This window comes from Hemicordylus capensis, chromosome 6, assembly GCF_027244095.1.
Source record: "Hemicordylus capensis ecotype Gifberg chromosome 6, rHemCap1.1.pri, whole genome shotgun sequence".
NCBI lineage: Eukaryota > Metazoa > Chordata > Lepidosauria > Squamata > Cordylidae > Hemicordylus > Hemicordylus capensis.
Window position 1 is genome coordinate 15107986 of NC_069662.1, and position 13009 is coordinate 15120994.

Consider the following 13009-nt stretch of genomic DNA (forward strand, 5'->3'; position numbering starts at 1 on the left):
TTACGTTTAAGCAGAGGGAGAGCAAGTGCCTTGTTCAATCCCAGAACAGCTTCCCACCAGTGGCTGTTGGTGAGAGCCCCTTTGGGACAAGGAGCCATTTCCTTCCTTTTGCTTTGTAAACTGCTTTGAAAACTTTTTGTTGAAAAGAGATATATAAATAACAATAAGCAATCAGGCATGGAAAATTTTCACTTTATTTGCATGGTTTATACAAGCATTTGTGGTACAGAATGCGATTGGACTAGCTGAAAAAAAATATTTTTTTTGGTTGTTGTTGTTCCAAGTTTAATTGGTGATTTCCATCGTTTGGTGAAAAACATCAAAGAGATATGTGATACCTTAAAGGCTTACACATTTGTGGTGTCAGACGCCTCTCTAATTGGTGACTGGCTGTGGACCTAGTACATTAAACCATAGCTCTTGGGAAGCTGTGCTTTAGAGCAGGGGTTCTCAACATTGGCTCCCCAGATGTTGCTGGACTACAATGCCCATTATCCTCATTCACAATGACCATTGTGTCTGGTGATGATGGATGTTGTAGTCCAACATCTTGGGACCCAAGACTCGCAACCCTGCTTTCAAGGCAAACATCACCTGCAGGAAAGACTGAGAGCCTCTGTACTTGAAAAAATCCATTGGGTCCTGTATCAGGGGGTCTTTTGCTTCATAGCACCTGCTGTGCCCTTACGTTGCAACTGGGCACCGGCATATCTTGGCTGCTGAGGGATATAATCCTGGCAGTAAGGGCCACCCAGATAGGAACCACACACCAGGTGATACTGGAAATCCAGGCGCCCATGGTCCAAATAACAGATCTGATTTTGTAGATTCCCAGATTGCAAGGTGTAGTCACAGCTCCCTAGAAGGTCGTCATCATATTTGTTATCCTCATCCCAGACTTGCACTCTGAGCTTGCTGGTCTCTCCCATGATCTGGATGTTCCCCAAATCAAAGTGGGCATTCCATACTGGGTTGTTATTGTTCCACACCGTTTCTGCACGCATCTCCTTGCTTTGGAAGAACAGCTTGATGTACGCATCGGTACTAGTAGTGTGGTCCCCCCACAAACCATGGGCACGTTGAATCGTCACCGTCAGCTTGGCCATGCCTCGCTGTCGTGAGCAACACATGGAGTTGGTGGTGCCATCACTCGGACACACACAGGAACAGGGGTCCCGGGCACTGCGTTGGGTCCCTGGTGGGCAAGGCTGGGTGCAGTTCCTCCACATGGCTTTTTCTCTCACATACTCGCTCACCGCCTGCCGCAAGCCCTCTCTCCTGGGGTCCTCTTTGGCCACCAAGGTGTGGATGGGCTCTAAGGAGTAAGAGACCAGGCCAGGCATGGACTTGAGTCCTTCCACCCACTCCTTGAAGCCTTCCGTGCCCTGGTCATCAGAAAAGAGCAGGTCTATTTGGCTGTTCCCACCTACAACCTCTGTGTGCCGCTCCCTGTACATTTGGTGGAAGCTCCCTTTGAATCCTTCTTTTTGTTTCTGTTCTTCACACTTCTGGTAAGTTGCATCAAACTTCCCTTTGCCAGAACCGATGCTGACAGCAGCCTCCATGCTCAGGCAATCTTTGACTTCATCAGCACTCACCCCATCCAACACTGTTTCACACACCCGTACGGCCGTCACATCCTTCACACGTCCCCCCAGGTGAAGCTGTGTGATAAAGTGAGTCCCATAGGTTCCAATCAGCTGGTGGTATTCCAGCTGTGATTTGTGGTGGTACTTTGGGGGCAGAACCCTGACAGCATTTTTGAAATGTTGGGTGAGCGGCCGATAATGGCCTGTACGGAACCTGCAAACGGAATAGGAAAGCTATTTAGAAAACTGGATCCAAAAGCCTCCCACATAATAAAAGAGGCAGTAGACATAGGTCAAATAAACTTTTCAGATCACATTCCAGTTGTGGTATGTAGGGAAAGTCGAAGCTGCCTTGCATTGAATCAGACCCTTAGTCCAGCTAGCTCAGTATCCAGGCCTGCTCAGCTTCGGCCCTCTTGCAGATGTTGGCCTACAACTCCCATAATCCCTGGCTATTGGCTACTATGGCTGGGAATTATGGGAGTTGTAGTCCAAAAATAGCTAAGTTGAGCAGGCCACGCTCCTAGTCCTACCTGGAGATGCCAGGGAGTGAACCGAGGGCTTTTTGCATGCAAGCAGATGCTCTACCTACAGCCCCATCTCCTAAGGGGAATGCCTTACAGCAAACAATGCCCACATGTAGTTGCACATCCAAATGCAAGCCAGGGCAATCCCTGCTCAGCAAAGGGGACAATTCAGGCTCACTGCTCAATGCCAGCTCTCCTTCCCTAAAGGCTCTGTTTACACAAAGTCAAATTCTCCTAATTTGAACCTGTGTGGGGAGACCCCAATGGATTTCTCATCCATCGCTTAACCACTTGGCCATGACTACAAGTTAATGGTATTAGAAGAACATAAAAACAATCCTGCTGGATCAGGCCTAAAGCCCATAACTTTGACTACTACTAGTACTACTACTACTAGGAGTAGTACTACTAGTAGTCCTTCAGTTACAAGCAAGCAAGACATTCTCAACCAGATACTTAACCCCATTTTTTTAAAAAAAGCAGACAGTCACAATCCACTGCCCACCCTCCAACCCCTGCTAACTTGGCAGAGTTACCTTTTATTTAGCAGGGGGAGGGTAACTGGCCCTATCCACCCCCAGGACAGTACCTCCAGTGACTGTTACTGGTGTCTTATCTTGTGTTTCTTTTTAGATTGTGAGCCCTTTGGGGACAGGGATCCATCCTATGTATTTATTATTTCTCTGTGTAAACCGCCCTGAGCCATTTTTGGAAGGGCAGTATAGAAATCAATCAAACAAACAAACAAACAAACAAACAAACAAACAAACTCACAGGAGTCCATTGATCTTAATTCCAATGAAAATCACAATCCAAACTAGTTACAAGCAAAAATACAGAAAGCCATGAAAGGGTTATTGGGGAACTCTGATCACTGAAGGCAGTGAGCACAGAAAGCTGGGAAGGAAATAAAAGGGTCTGTCCTGAGTTTTCCCTCAATCCTGTTTTGGAGGTGACCAAAGCATTACAATTCTGTTAGGAGTATAATTATTGCTTTGCCAAACTAGGTCCATCTAGTCTAGATTCTGGCTTCAAACGTGGCCAGCTTGACACCTCTGAGAGAAGCTCATGAGCAGAGTACAACTGAGATGGCCATCCTTTGCGTCCCCGACATCTGGTAGTCAGAACACTCCCTCTGAATAGGGAGGTTCCATTCTGAGCTAGTTTGGCTAACAAACATTTACATTTAGATCTTCCGTGAGTTTGTCTAGTCCTCCTAAGGATTTATAAGCTAGTGGCCATCACTACATCCTGAGGCATTGAATTCCAAAATGTAGCTGTATTGCATGAAGAGAGAATTTCCTTTGGTCTGTGCTGAATGTTTGAGCAATCAGTCTCATTAAATGGCCCTAAATTGTATTGTTTTGAGAGAGAGGAATTTCTCTTTTACTCTAGTCTGATCCAGCAGATTATCTTAAATTGTCTCTCATTCGTCACCCCTTTTCTCCACACTGTTCATAATTTTACAGGCCTCCAACACGTACTTCCTTTGATTATTGTGAGTGTGTGTGTGTGTCTCTCTCTCTCACTCTCTCTCTCTCTCTTACACACACACACACATCCCCCCCCACGCAAGCACACACATTTTAATTCATAGGGAGGATGCACCATCCTTCTGGTCATTTTACTTTTCTGTAACTAGTACATTTGGGCTCAAGTCTGCAACTTGCAGCTCAAAAGGTGGCAACACAGCTGGATTTTTTTTTTTTTTAAGTTTGGCAGAGGTGTGGTGGGTGGGCAATCAGGAGGGGGTTGGAGATCTGGATTCAAGTGCTGCCTCTGCCATCACCTTGTGTGATTTTGGACAAACCACTCTGTCCCAAGGTTCTCTCTCTCGAAAATGGAAGCAGCAGAAATCTACCTCATAAGGGCTATTGTGAAGGCAAACATCGTAAATATGTTAATTTAATAATAATAATAATAATAATAATAATAATAATAATAAAAAATAATCACACAAATATTTGTAGCGTTTTCCCAGAGTATTCAAAGTGTTTCACATAGATAATTTCAGCAACCCGTACACCAACCCTGCAAGGTAGCCCAGTAACATAACCCATATGTTACAAATAGGATATGTGTGTGTTGAGAGACTGTGGCATATCTAAGGCCATCTAATTAGATCATGGTTGAGGGAAGATTTGAACTACGTATGGATTTACTGGCCCATATCTCATGCTCTTTAAAGACTGTCTTATACCAGTGGTTTTTTAAAAAAAGATATTATATAAATGACAGACATTAGTATAGCTTCTAAATATTTCATGTTATTCTAATGCTTATTTACCAAGCCAGTCCAGCCATGGTCAGGGTGAGGCCCAAGGAAAAAACTGATTTGCCCCACTTAAGATCTCCTTTAAAAAACAGAGCTTTTAATTTGTGCCACTGTGTTGTATTCTATCGAGCAATCTTTTATGTTTTGTTAACTGGAACTCTGTCCCAGTGGGGATCCTTTAGAGACTGTGGGGGGTGAAGTCAGGAAAAAAAGGGGAGGGGATGGAGAAGGAGAAAAATAGAGTAAAGCTCAGTTAAACAAACCTAAGATTGCTTTGTGTTTACGAGGGAAGCAGCTAAACACACAGCAACTTCTATGTAAAGAATCACACAGACTGTTTTTGGAACAGGAAATGCTACTAGCCAAAAAAGATTAAAATGTGTGGGGGCTCAGCCCACCACCTCTTCACGGCCTTCACTGCTACCCCTGCAAGCCCCCATCTCTGGGTGGACTTTTAAAAGATCATGATCCATGTTTCAGTGATCCTGAAAAACTCTTTTCGTTCCTAGTACTGTCAGAATGCTTAAAGTGGGTGGGAGGGAACTGGAAGAACATCTTATTTATTTAAGGAACATGCCCATTATAAGTAAAGTAAGTAACCTATTTAGGTAGCTAGCATCCAGTGGCACACTTAGGTAATTTTGGAGCCAGGACCTGAAGGGCTTCGAAGCCCTCCCCCGCCTTGAGGGGGGGTCGGGAGCAAGTTAAAACTAAAAAAAAAAAACCTTTTTAAAACTGCCGCTGAGAGGCGGGGATGGTAGCAGAGACAGGGGGCGGCCAGAGGGGTGCGGACCGAGGTGGCGGAGGGAGCTGCTTCCCTGAGCCCACCAGCTGCCCAAATGACCTCTCTGCGCACGTGTGCCTGTCTCCCCCACCTCGGCCCATACTCCTCTGGCCGCCCCCTGTCTCCGCTACCATCCCCTCCCCCCAGTGGCAGTTGAAAAAAAGTTTTTTTAAAAAATTAACTTGCCCCCAATCCCCCTCCTGCAGGCAGCAGCGGGGCAGGGGTGGGGCAGTGGCGAGACTCTGGGGAGGCCCCCCCCGAACATTTGGAGCCCCCCTCCCGGTGACAGGAGGCCACAGACCAGATCCCCAAGGTCCGTGGCAAAGTGCGCTTCTACTAGCAACCCTTCTCCAGGGGTTCTCAAACTTGGGTCCCTCGATGTTGGCCTTTGGCTGGGGATCATGGGAGCTGTAGTCCAACAACATCTGGGGACCCAAGTTTGATCATCCCTGCTGCAAACCAATGAGAGAGCTAGAACTGGAACTGGGATTTGAAAAGAGCCCGCCTTCCCAGGAGAGGACCGAACATTCTGAGGCAGTTGAGTGGCAGAGGACAAAAAGAAGAGACGATTAAATTGTCATAACAGTCTGGAATTAAGGAATTAAGTAGAAGTGGTTATTGGCACATGGTACAATTAATTCGTAATGCAGTGTTCACTCTGTTTTGTGGTAATTATTCATAAGGGTTTTGTTGTGTGCTTTTAAGAAGAACCGATTCTGCCTCTTCTAGGTCTAGTTTTATAATTGCTACCCAAATGTCCACCCAGGTTAGCTGATGAGGCAGAGAGAAAATTAAAACCCCTGGCAGCTTACACCTGCCCAAAAGGGTCATCTGCTAAGACTCTCCTAGAAAGAAAGAAAACCCCAAACCTTCGGAAGTTCTTCTACATAAGTGTTCTTATTCAACCGATCTTCTTCCATGTGCACATTTCCAGAATGAACAATTCTTATATGCTGAACCACACAGACATTTGAGGTTGGTGACAGAGCTCTAGAAGCTTCTGTTGGTTATGAGGAGACCTCTGGTTTTCCATTCGTTTCTCTCAAGCCACTCCTGGAACTGTGGCAGCGCCACCTATCAAGGAAAGCCAGCTACAGATATGCAGGCTTTTCGCTCCACCACCCTGTATTTTGAGCCCTTTAGTGACTAAACATATTTACTTCATATCTCATTTTATTTGTTATGTAAACCATTTTAAATTTTTTGTTGAAAAGTAGTATATAAATATTTACCAATCATCATCATCGTCATCATCACCATCATCATCATCATCATCATCACCACCACCATCATCATCATCATCTTTTCCCACTCCCCATCCCTTCCCTCACCTGTAGTATGAACAGGAGACCTCATGGCTAGTGAAAGTATACTTGTCCTGTGAACTCTTGTCAGCACTGAAGTCGGCCATTTTGGAGTGTGACCCCGCCAAAGCCACTTGGACGTTCACCTGGGGCTTCACCTGCACATCCAGCCCCACCTTCCAGTCATTTTTGACTTCGGATCCTGCTGCCTGAACCACAGACATGCCTGACTCCTGTAATGAGGTGCGCAACTTCCGCCGGCACGAAACTTTGGCCTCCCAGTCAGCGGCGGCCAAGGGAAGCCTCTGCAGTGGCTTCCCTTCCAGTAATGGATTCTGGCACAAGGTGCAGGTCCCATCCGGTTTTTGCCACTGACTCATATCCAGCACCTTGGCCCCTTTCTTCTCCAGCGTGGTGATGTCAATGCCCTCACCAGCCAAGTGGTGACCCGGCACAAAGTCCCCATTCTCCTCACATTCGTCATCTGTGCCCGACCGGCATTGTGGAGAGACAGCGGTGAGAAGGAGAAATAAAAGAAATATGCCGGCAACAGAGGTAGGGCTCACTTGGAGCATGGCTGGTCCAAGAGGAAAACACTCTAAGAAGAGAAAGGGATGGTTTACTTGCTAACCTTGGGATGAATCTCATGGTATCCCAAAAGTGGAGCCTCATGATTCTGTTGAAGCATGTACATAAGTAGTTTAGGAAAGTGCTTCTTCACACATCACAGAATTATTTTATGGCAGAGGTTCTTAAATTTGGGTCCCCCAGTGTTGTTCGGCCATTGTGGCTGGGGATGGTGGGAGTTGTAGTCCAACATCTGGAGAGCCATATCTGAGAAGCCCTACATTATGGAATTGGCAGCCTCATAAGATATTGTGAATGCCATTGGCTTAGAAGGCTTTAAAAGGGGATAAATTAAATTATCAAAGGAAAGATCTGCCAATGGCTGTTAACTATGAACACTCAATAAAATTTCCAGATTCAGAAGGCATGTGCCATAGAATGGTTGGGGCGGGGGGGGGCAGCAATAGAGGAGGTGGGCATGCCTGGCCTATGAGCTTCCTGCAGTCAATTGGCTGGCCACTGGAGTAAGCAGGATGATGAAATAAATGGGTCTTTGATCTGATCCAACAGGGCTCCTAGAATTTTCTTTAGCAAAAGCAACAGAGGTGATTGTGAGAGGTAAATGGAGCCTCCATGCACAGAGCCAGTATACCTCTAAATACTAGATCAGGGGTTTCCAACCTTGTATCCCCAGATGTTGCTGGACTACAACTCCCAACACAGGAGTTGGCCGAAGGCCATTGTGACTGAGTATGATGGAAGTCTAACAACATCTGGGGATACAAGGCCGGGAAACACCCCACCCCCTCCGCCCCCTGTTCTAGGTGATGGGGGGAAGAAATTACACAGAAGGGCAATCCTATTCTTGCCCCACTCCTGCGCTTCCCAGAACCATCTACTGTTCCTCTCCAGTACTGACTGAATGCTATTCTAGACAGATCATGGCTAGATCCAGCAAGACAGTGGGTAAGAAGAAGAGGCCAGATTCTGTGGCTGCTTCAAAGTAATCACATTTGTTTTCTGTACATGGAGGCTCTATTTAGCTCTCACTAATAACAATCTTGAAGCCAACTAATGGTGCAGCGGGGAAATGACTTGCCTAGCGAGCAAGAGGTTGCTGGTTCAAATCCCCAATGGTGTGTTTCCCAGAATATGGGAAACACCTATATCAGGCAGCAGTAATATAGGAAGATGCTGAAAGGCATAATCTCATACTGCACGAGAGATGGCATTGGTAAACCCCTCCTGTATTCTACCAAAGAAAACCACATGGCTCTGAGGTTGCCAGGAGTCGACACCGACTCGACGGCACAACTTTACTTTGATTGATTGACTAAGTGCCATCAAATCAGTGTCGACTCTTAGCGACCACATAGATAGATTCTCTCCAGGATAACTTTACTTTAATAACAATCTCAGCAGCTTCACATGCTAGCTTCCTCTTGAAATCCTTTGCTTGAAGTAGAGTAACTTAAAGGTAGGCACCAGAAAGTCCGAGGAAAGTGAAATGCTCTTCTGCTCTTGCTCTATAAATGTTGGCATTCTGAATGTCTCTTTGATTTGAGTTCATTTAGTATGGAAACCTACAGTCGAGCGTAAGAAAACAGCAGAAAGGGGCTGTGGGCAACTGGGAGTGTATATCATGAGAGTGCTTATACAGCTGAATGGACCCTTGATAGGTGGCCTCTGGATCTGCACCTCTGTTTGGTGGTCCTCCATTGCTAGTGAGTAGACGTTTCAGGCTGGGGGCTGTCTGCATTAGAAAGGCAAGCCTACCATCCCAAGTCCTGCATTAGGAAATACTGACTGAGGGCACTCTTTGACAAGCCATCCGGCCCCTTTAACCTGGAATAAGCAGGTTGCACAGACTGAGAATCCCCTCATGGTGTCTGACTTTCTTTGGAGCTCCATGGAAATGGAGTATGACAGCACCATTTAAGCATGTCTCCTTTTAATGTGGTGACTCTCTTATGTTTAGTAGAGAGAGAACAATGGCCCCTATCCAACCCCCGCACAGCCTCTCTCCAGTGACAGTTGCTGGTGACTACCCTGTGTTTCTTTTTAGATTTTGAGCTCTTTGGGGACAGGGAACTATCTCATTATTATTCCCCTTCTATGTAAACCACTTTGAGGACTTTTTGTTGAAAAGTGCATATAAATATTCATAGTAACAATTCGCACGTGATGCACATTTTGCCAGTGAAGCAAAACGTGCTGAGAGCTGTCGCTAATCAACAAGGAGGTTGATAGCTAATTTAACTGAGAGCTGTAGCTCATAATCAACAAGGAGGTTTCCTGTCATCATCTCTGCTGGGCTTGTTCTCTGGTAAATTCACTCCTGGGTAACCAGTTTAACATTGTCCACAAGCTAGTACATGTTGCGGTAAGAGGACATTAAGTAATTGCAGAGGAGCCAGAAGATGAATACAGAGAGCTTAACAGGTTGTATCCAAAGGAAGTGAATCCTGACCGTGATTTTCTGTGGGACTTAGGACAAACTTTCTTTCACTACAACTCAACCTCTTATACTGGTGAAAGAGATTACATCATACAAAAAGGCAGCACAGGGAGGGCAGAGAATTCAGACCCTTGAGAATTTCAGCTCTCACAAAAACTGTAGAGAGTTGAATGAGGAGGAATGAGGAAGCCTGCTGAAATCTAGGGTTGGAGGGGTCCTGGAAGTGGCTGGAGGCCGAAGAGATCTCCGGATATCTGGGGGAGGGAGGGAGGCATCAGTATCTTACATAATTGACTTTCTTCCCATTACCAGCAAAAGCAGAACAAATGATAGAGGTCACTGAACCTGGTTTCACTCCCTTCCTCCCTCCACTAATTCCCAACACATAGAAATCAAACTAACATGCCTCTGTATCCCTCCACATATACATACCTTTGGCAGTAGAGAGAGGGAAGCAGGCTGCAGGGCTTCCTTGTGTGTCAGTCTAATTGAGAGCTGTGTGTGTGTGTGTGTGTGTGTCTCAGTGACAGGATGTAGCAGTATTGAGGGGGGAAAGAGAAACTCAACCTCAACCGTGACAGTTGCTACTCAAAGAAGGCAAATGGACGAAAGGTGTGATTCTGAGATTTCCACTCACCATAAGCACACTGGAGAGTGGGATGTTCATTACGCTGAAATTTCCACTCATAAGCACACTGGAGAGTGGGATGTCCCCTGCTAACTGAACAAAGAGCACCTTTTAAAAGTGGCGATTCTCTGTATTTAGCAGGGGGAGAGCAACTGGCCCTATCCATCCCCAGCACAGCATCCCTTCAATGGCTGTTGCTGGTGGCTGTCTTATGGGGGTTTTTTGGGGGGGGGGTTAGGTTGTGAGCCCTTTGGGAACAGGGAGCCATTTTATTTATTTATTTATAAATTTATTGATTTTATAAATTTATTTATGTAAACCTCTCTGGTTTACTTTTGTTGAAAAGGAGTATATAAATATTCATCGTATTCATATATTTATTACTGTGAGCATCATTATTCACATCTCTGCTAAAGACTCTTGATACAGACCTGCAGTCAGCCCTTCGTTTCTGAGCCACATTTATCCAAGCTTCTTTTCAGTGCCTTGGCCCAAAGCAGTAATTATAACCTGCCTTGCCATGGTAAGCCTACAAAAGATACTAGTCCACATGACTTTTCCCTAGCCTGGCTGCCTGCAGCATACAAATATTAGGTCACATGTGGCAGTTCAAAAGCTTGAAAAGCCTGGTTAGGGTTAGGGTATTTCTCTGTGTGCTAGACATAGCTCGATTTCCTGAAGAGTCAGAGAGAGGTCAGTGCTATAACCGGTGTCTGTACCTTCTGTCCTGGAGGCTCTTCCTTCCCATCCCAGATGAGCCAAAGTGGTGTGCCCCATGCCAGCACCTGGCAAGGTTAGCAACTGTCTAGGGCCCATGCAAGCACCCCCCCAAAACTTAGAATCAGCCTTGGAGAGGGGTTTGTATCATTTAGTGAGAAAGGAAACACACCCTGCTAAGAGGTATCTTCCACTTTCCCCGTGTTATAGGGCCAAGCCATGGGACATTAAAAAGGTTCTAGGAGATAAGATCTCGGCTCGGTAGTAAAGCACATGCTTTGCATGCAGACAGGTTCAGTCCCCAGGATCTGCAGGTAGGGCTGGGAAAGACCCCTTTCTGAAATTTAGAGCCACTGCTGAGCTAGAGGGATAGGAGCTGAGAACGGCCCTCTGCAGGGGCAGAGCCACCATTGGGCGGGCGGGTGCAAAGAACCCATGCTGTGCCCAATCAGGGGCCATGGGTGCCCTGATGTCAGACGCCGGGGTGTTATTTTGGTCCCATTGGGACCGCATTTTGTTGGCAGTGTGGCTGGAGCGACTCTCCCTGCCTTAAAGGTAGGGAGAGCCGCTCCTGGTCCCACTGCCAATGCAGCGAGGCTGATCAATCTCCCCCGCAATCAGGGCCGCGCGGGGGACAGTGGGGAACAGCTGCTTCTTCCCACTGAAGTCTCTGAGCTCTAAATAATCTTTGTCCAGCCGGGATGCATGGCATCTCAGCTCACAAGCAGAAAGTTCCTTCATGAAGCTTCTTCCTCTTCCTCTTCCTCTTCCTCTTCCTCTTCTTCTTCTCCCCAGCCTCCTTCTGCTCCCCTTGCAGTAGCACAGGTAGAGAGAGGCAGAAAGAGAGAAAGCTGCACAAAAGCTTCAGTGAAATTCTTTAGCCCCTTCTCTCCATGACAAGCCACCTGAGATGACTGCTTCTTAACCCTCCAGTACTCGCTCTTCTGGCAAGAAGGTGCTGTGGTTCATTCCCACAGGGAGGTGGCAACTCAGAAGCAGAAGCAGTAGCAGCAGCAGTAACGAACAGGTGCCTAGCTAAGTGTCACATCACCTCTCATTCCCCACTTTCGAGGGACACATTCCTCTCTAGAAACATTGTGTCGCCGATCTTGCTCTGCACACTCTCCCTCCCCTCTTGTTCCCTCTGTCAAACGAACAACAACAACCAAAAAAGGATCTCTCGCCTGTGATTGGTTGGAGAAAAAATCCAGAGCAAGCTGTAGGAACGCACACAGGGAAAAGATTGCAGGGATTGCAGAGAGGAGCCCACCCCATGTGGAGTGTCCCATTTAATCCCTGAATTAAACATCTTGCGAATCTGCTGAGAGGCAGATTTGCTCTTCAGATACCCCAGGGCATGAAGGCATGTGTGAATAACTCCCAGGAAGCAGAAATGAGCCCAGTGGAGACCCTAGAGCAGTGTTCTTCATTGTAAGGCCTGGAGGCCAGAGGTAGCCCTCCTCAACCCTAAGTGTAGCCCGCTAATTGCCACTAAAAGCCAGTGTGGTGTAGTGGTTAGAGTGCTGGACTAGGACCGGGGAGACCCGAGTTCAAATCCCCACTCAGCCAAAATACTAGCTGGGTGACTCTGGGCCAGTCACTTCTCTCTCAGCCTAGCCTACTTCACAGAGTTGTTGTGAAAGAGAAACTTAAGTATGTAGTACACCACTCTGGGCTCCTTGGAGGAAGAGCGGGATATAAATGTAATAATAATAATAATAAATAATGGACCTGTGTAAAATTTTGACCAAAGCTGAATATTCGGCACAGTCCTTAGCACCATGTGGAGATGACAATTCTAATCATGCTGTGCTGGGAGGGGGTAAATTTACGGGAAAATGAGCCCTCTTCGGAACATAGGAAGCTGCCATATAGCGAGTCAGACCATTGGTCCATCTGGCTCAGTATTGTCCACACAGGCTGGCAGTGCTTTCCTCCTAGAACTCTGAAGCATATCTCTTAAAGGGCCCTCCAAGCACTGGGGAAAGGGCACTACAGTGCAGAAGGCAGCAGAAGGAGAAATGGCTCCCATATCAAAAGAGGTATGTTTGTTTTTTGGCCAAAGTGGCCCCTGATTGAAAAATAGAGAAGCTCACTGCCCTAGTTTGTGGGGAGCATAAAGTGCTCTTTGCAATGAGAACAGGGGTGTTATCAGTGTGT

The 13009-nt window shown here is 46.6% G+C and overlaps 2 protein-coding genes across 3 annotated transcripts in view; one reads left to right on the forward strand and one right to left on the reverse strand.

Annotated features, from left to right (window-relative positions):
• Window positions 1-176: 176 nt before the first annotated feature.
• LOC128329865 (perforin-1-like) lies at window positions 177-9975 on the reverse strand. The gene is made up of 3 exons (XM_053261714.1): window positions 9937-9975; window positions 6507-7077; window positions 177-1803 (listed from the first exon to the last, which is right to left on the reverse strand). The coding sequence occupies exons 2-3, from the start codon at window positions 7052-7054 to the stop codon at window positions 648-650; spliced, it is 1704 nt and encodes a 567-aa protein (XP_053117689.1). The 5' UTR covers window positions 7055-7077; window positions 9937-9975; the 3' UTR covers window positions 177-647.
• The window catches only part of ZNF646 (zinc finger protein 646), a 52560-nt gene continuing 45150 nt past the window's right edge, over window positions 5600-13009 (forward strand). Inside the window, exons 1-2 of one of the 2 annotated variants that reach the window (XM_053261708.1) lie at window positions 5698-5803; window positions 6513-7034. The gene's annotated coding sequence lies outside the window, so the exon portion shown is untranslated. Of the gene's footprint in view, window positions 7035-13009 lie in introns of both variants that reach the window. The other variant, XR_008309821.1, reaches the window with a different exon arrangement.

Bases quoted from the DNA above. Each gene is read 5' to 3' on its own strand.
- LOC128329865 (XM_053261714.1), bottom strand. From the start codon at position 7,054: ATGCTCCAAGTGAGCCCTACCTCTGTTGCCGGCATATTTCTTTTATTT. The intron at 1,804-6,506 runs GTGAGGGAAGGG...TTCCGTTTGCAG, and splicing joins GTCTCCTGTTCATACTACAG to GTTCCGTACAGGCCATTATC.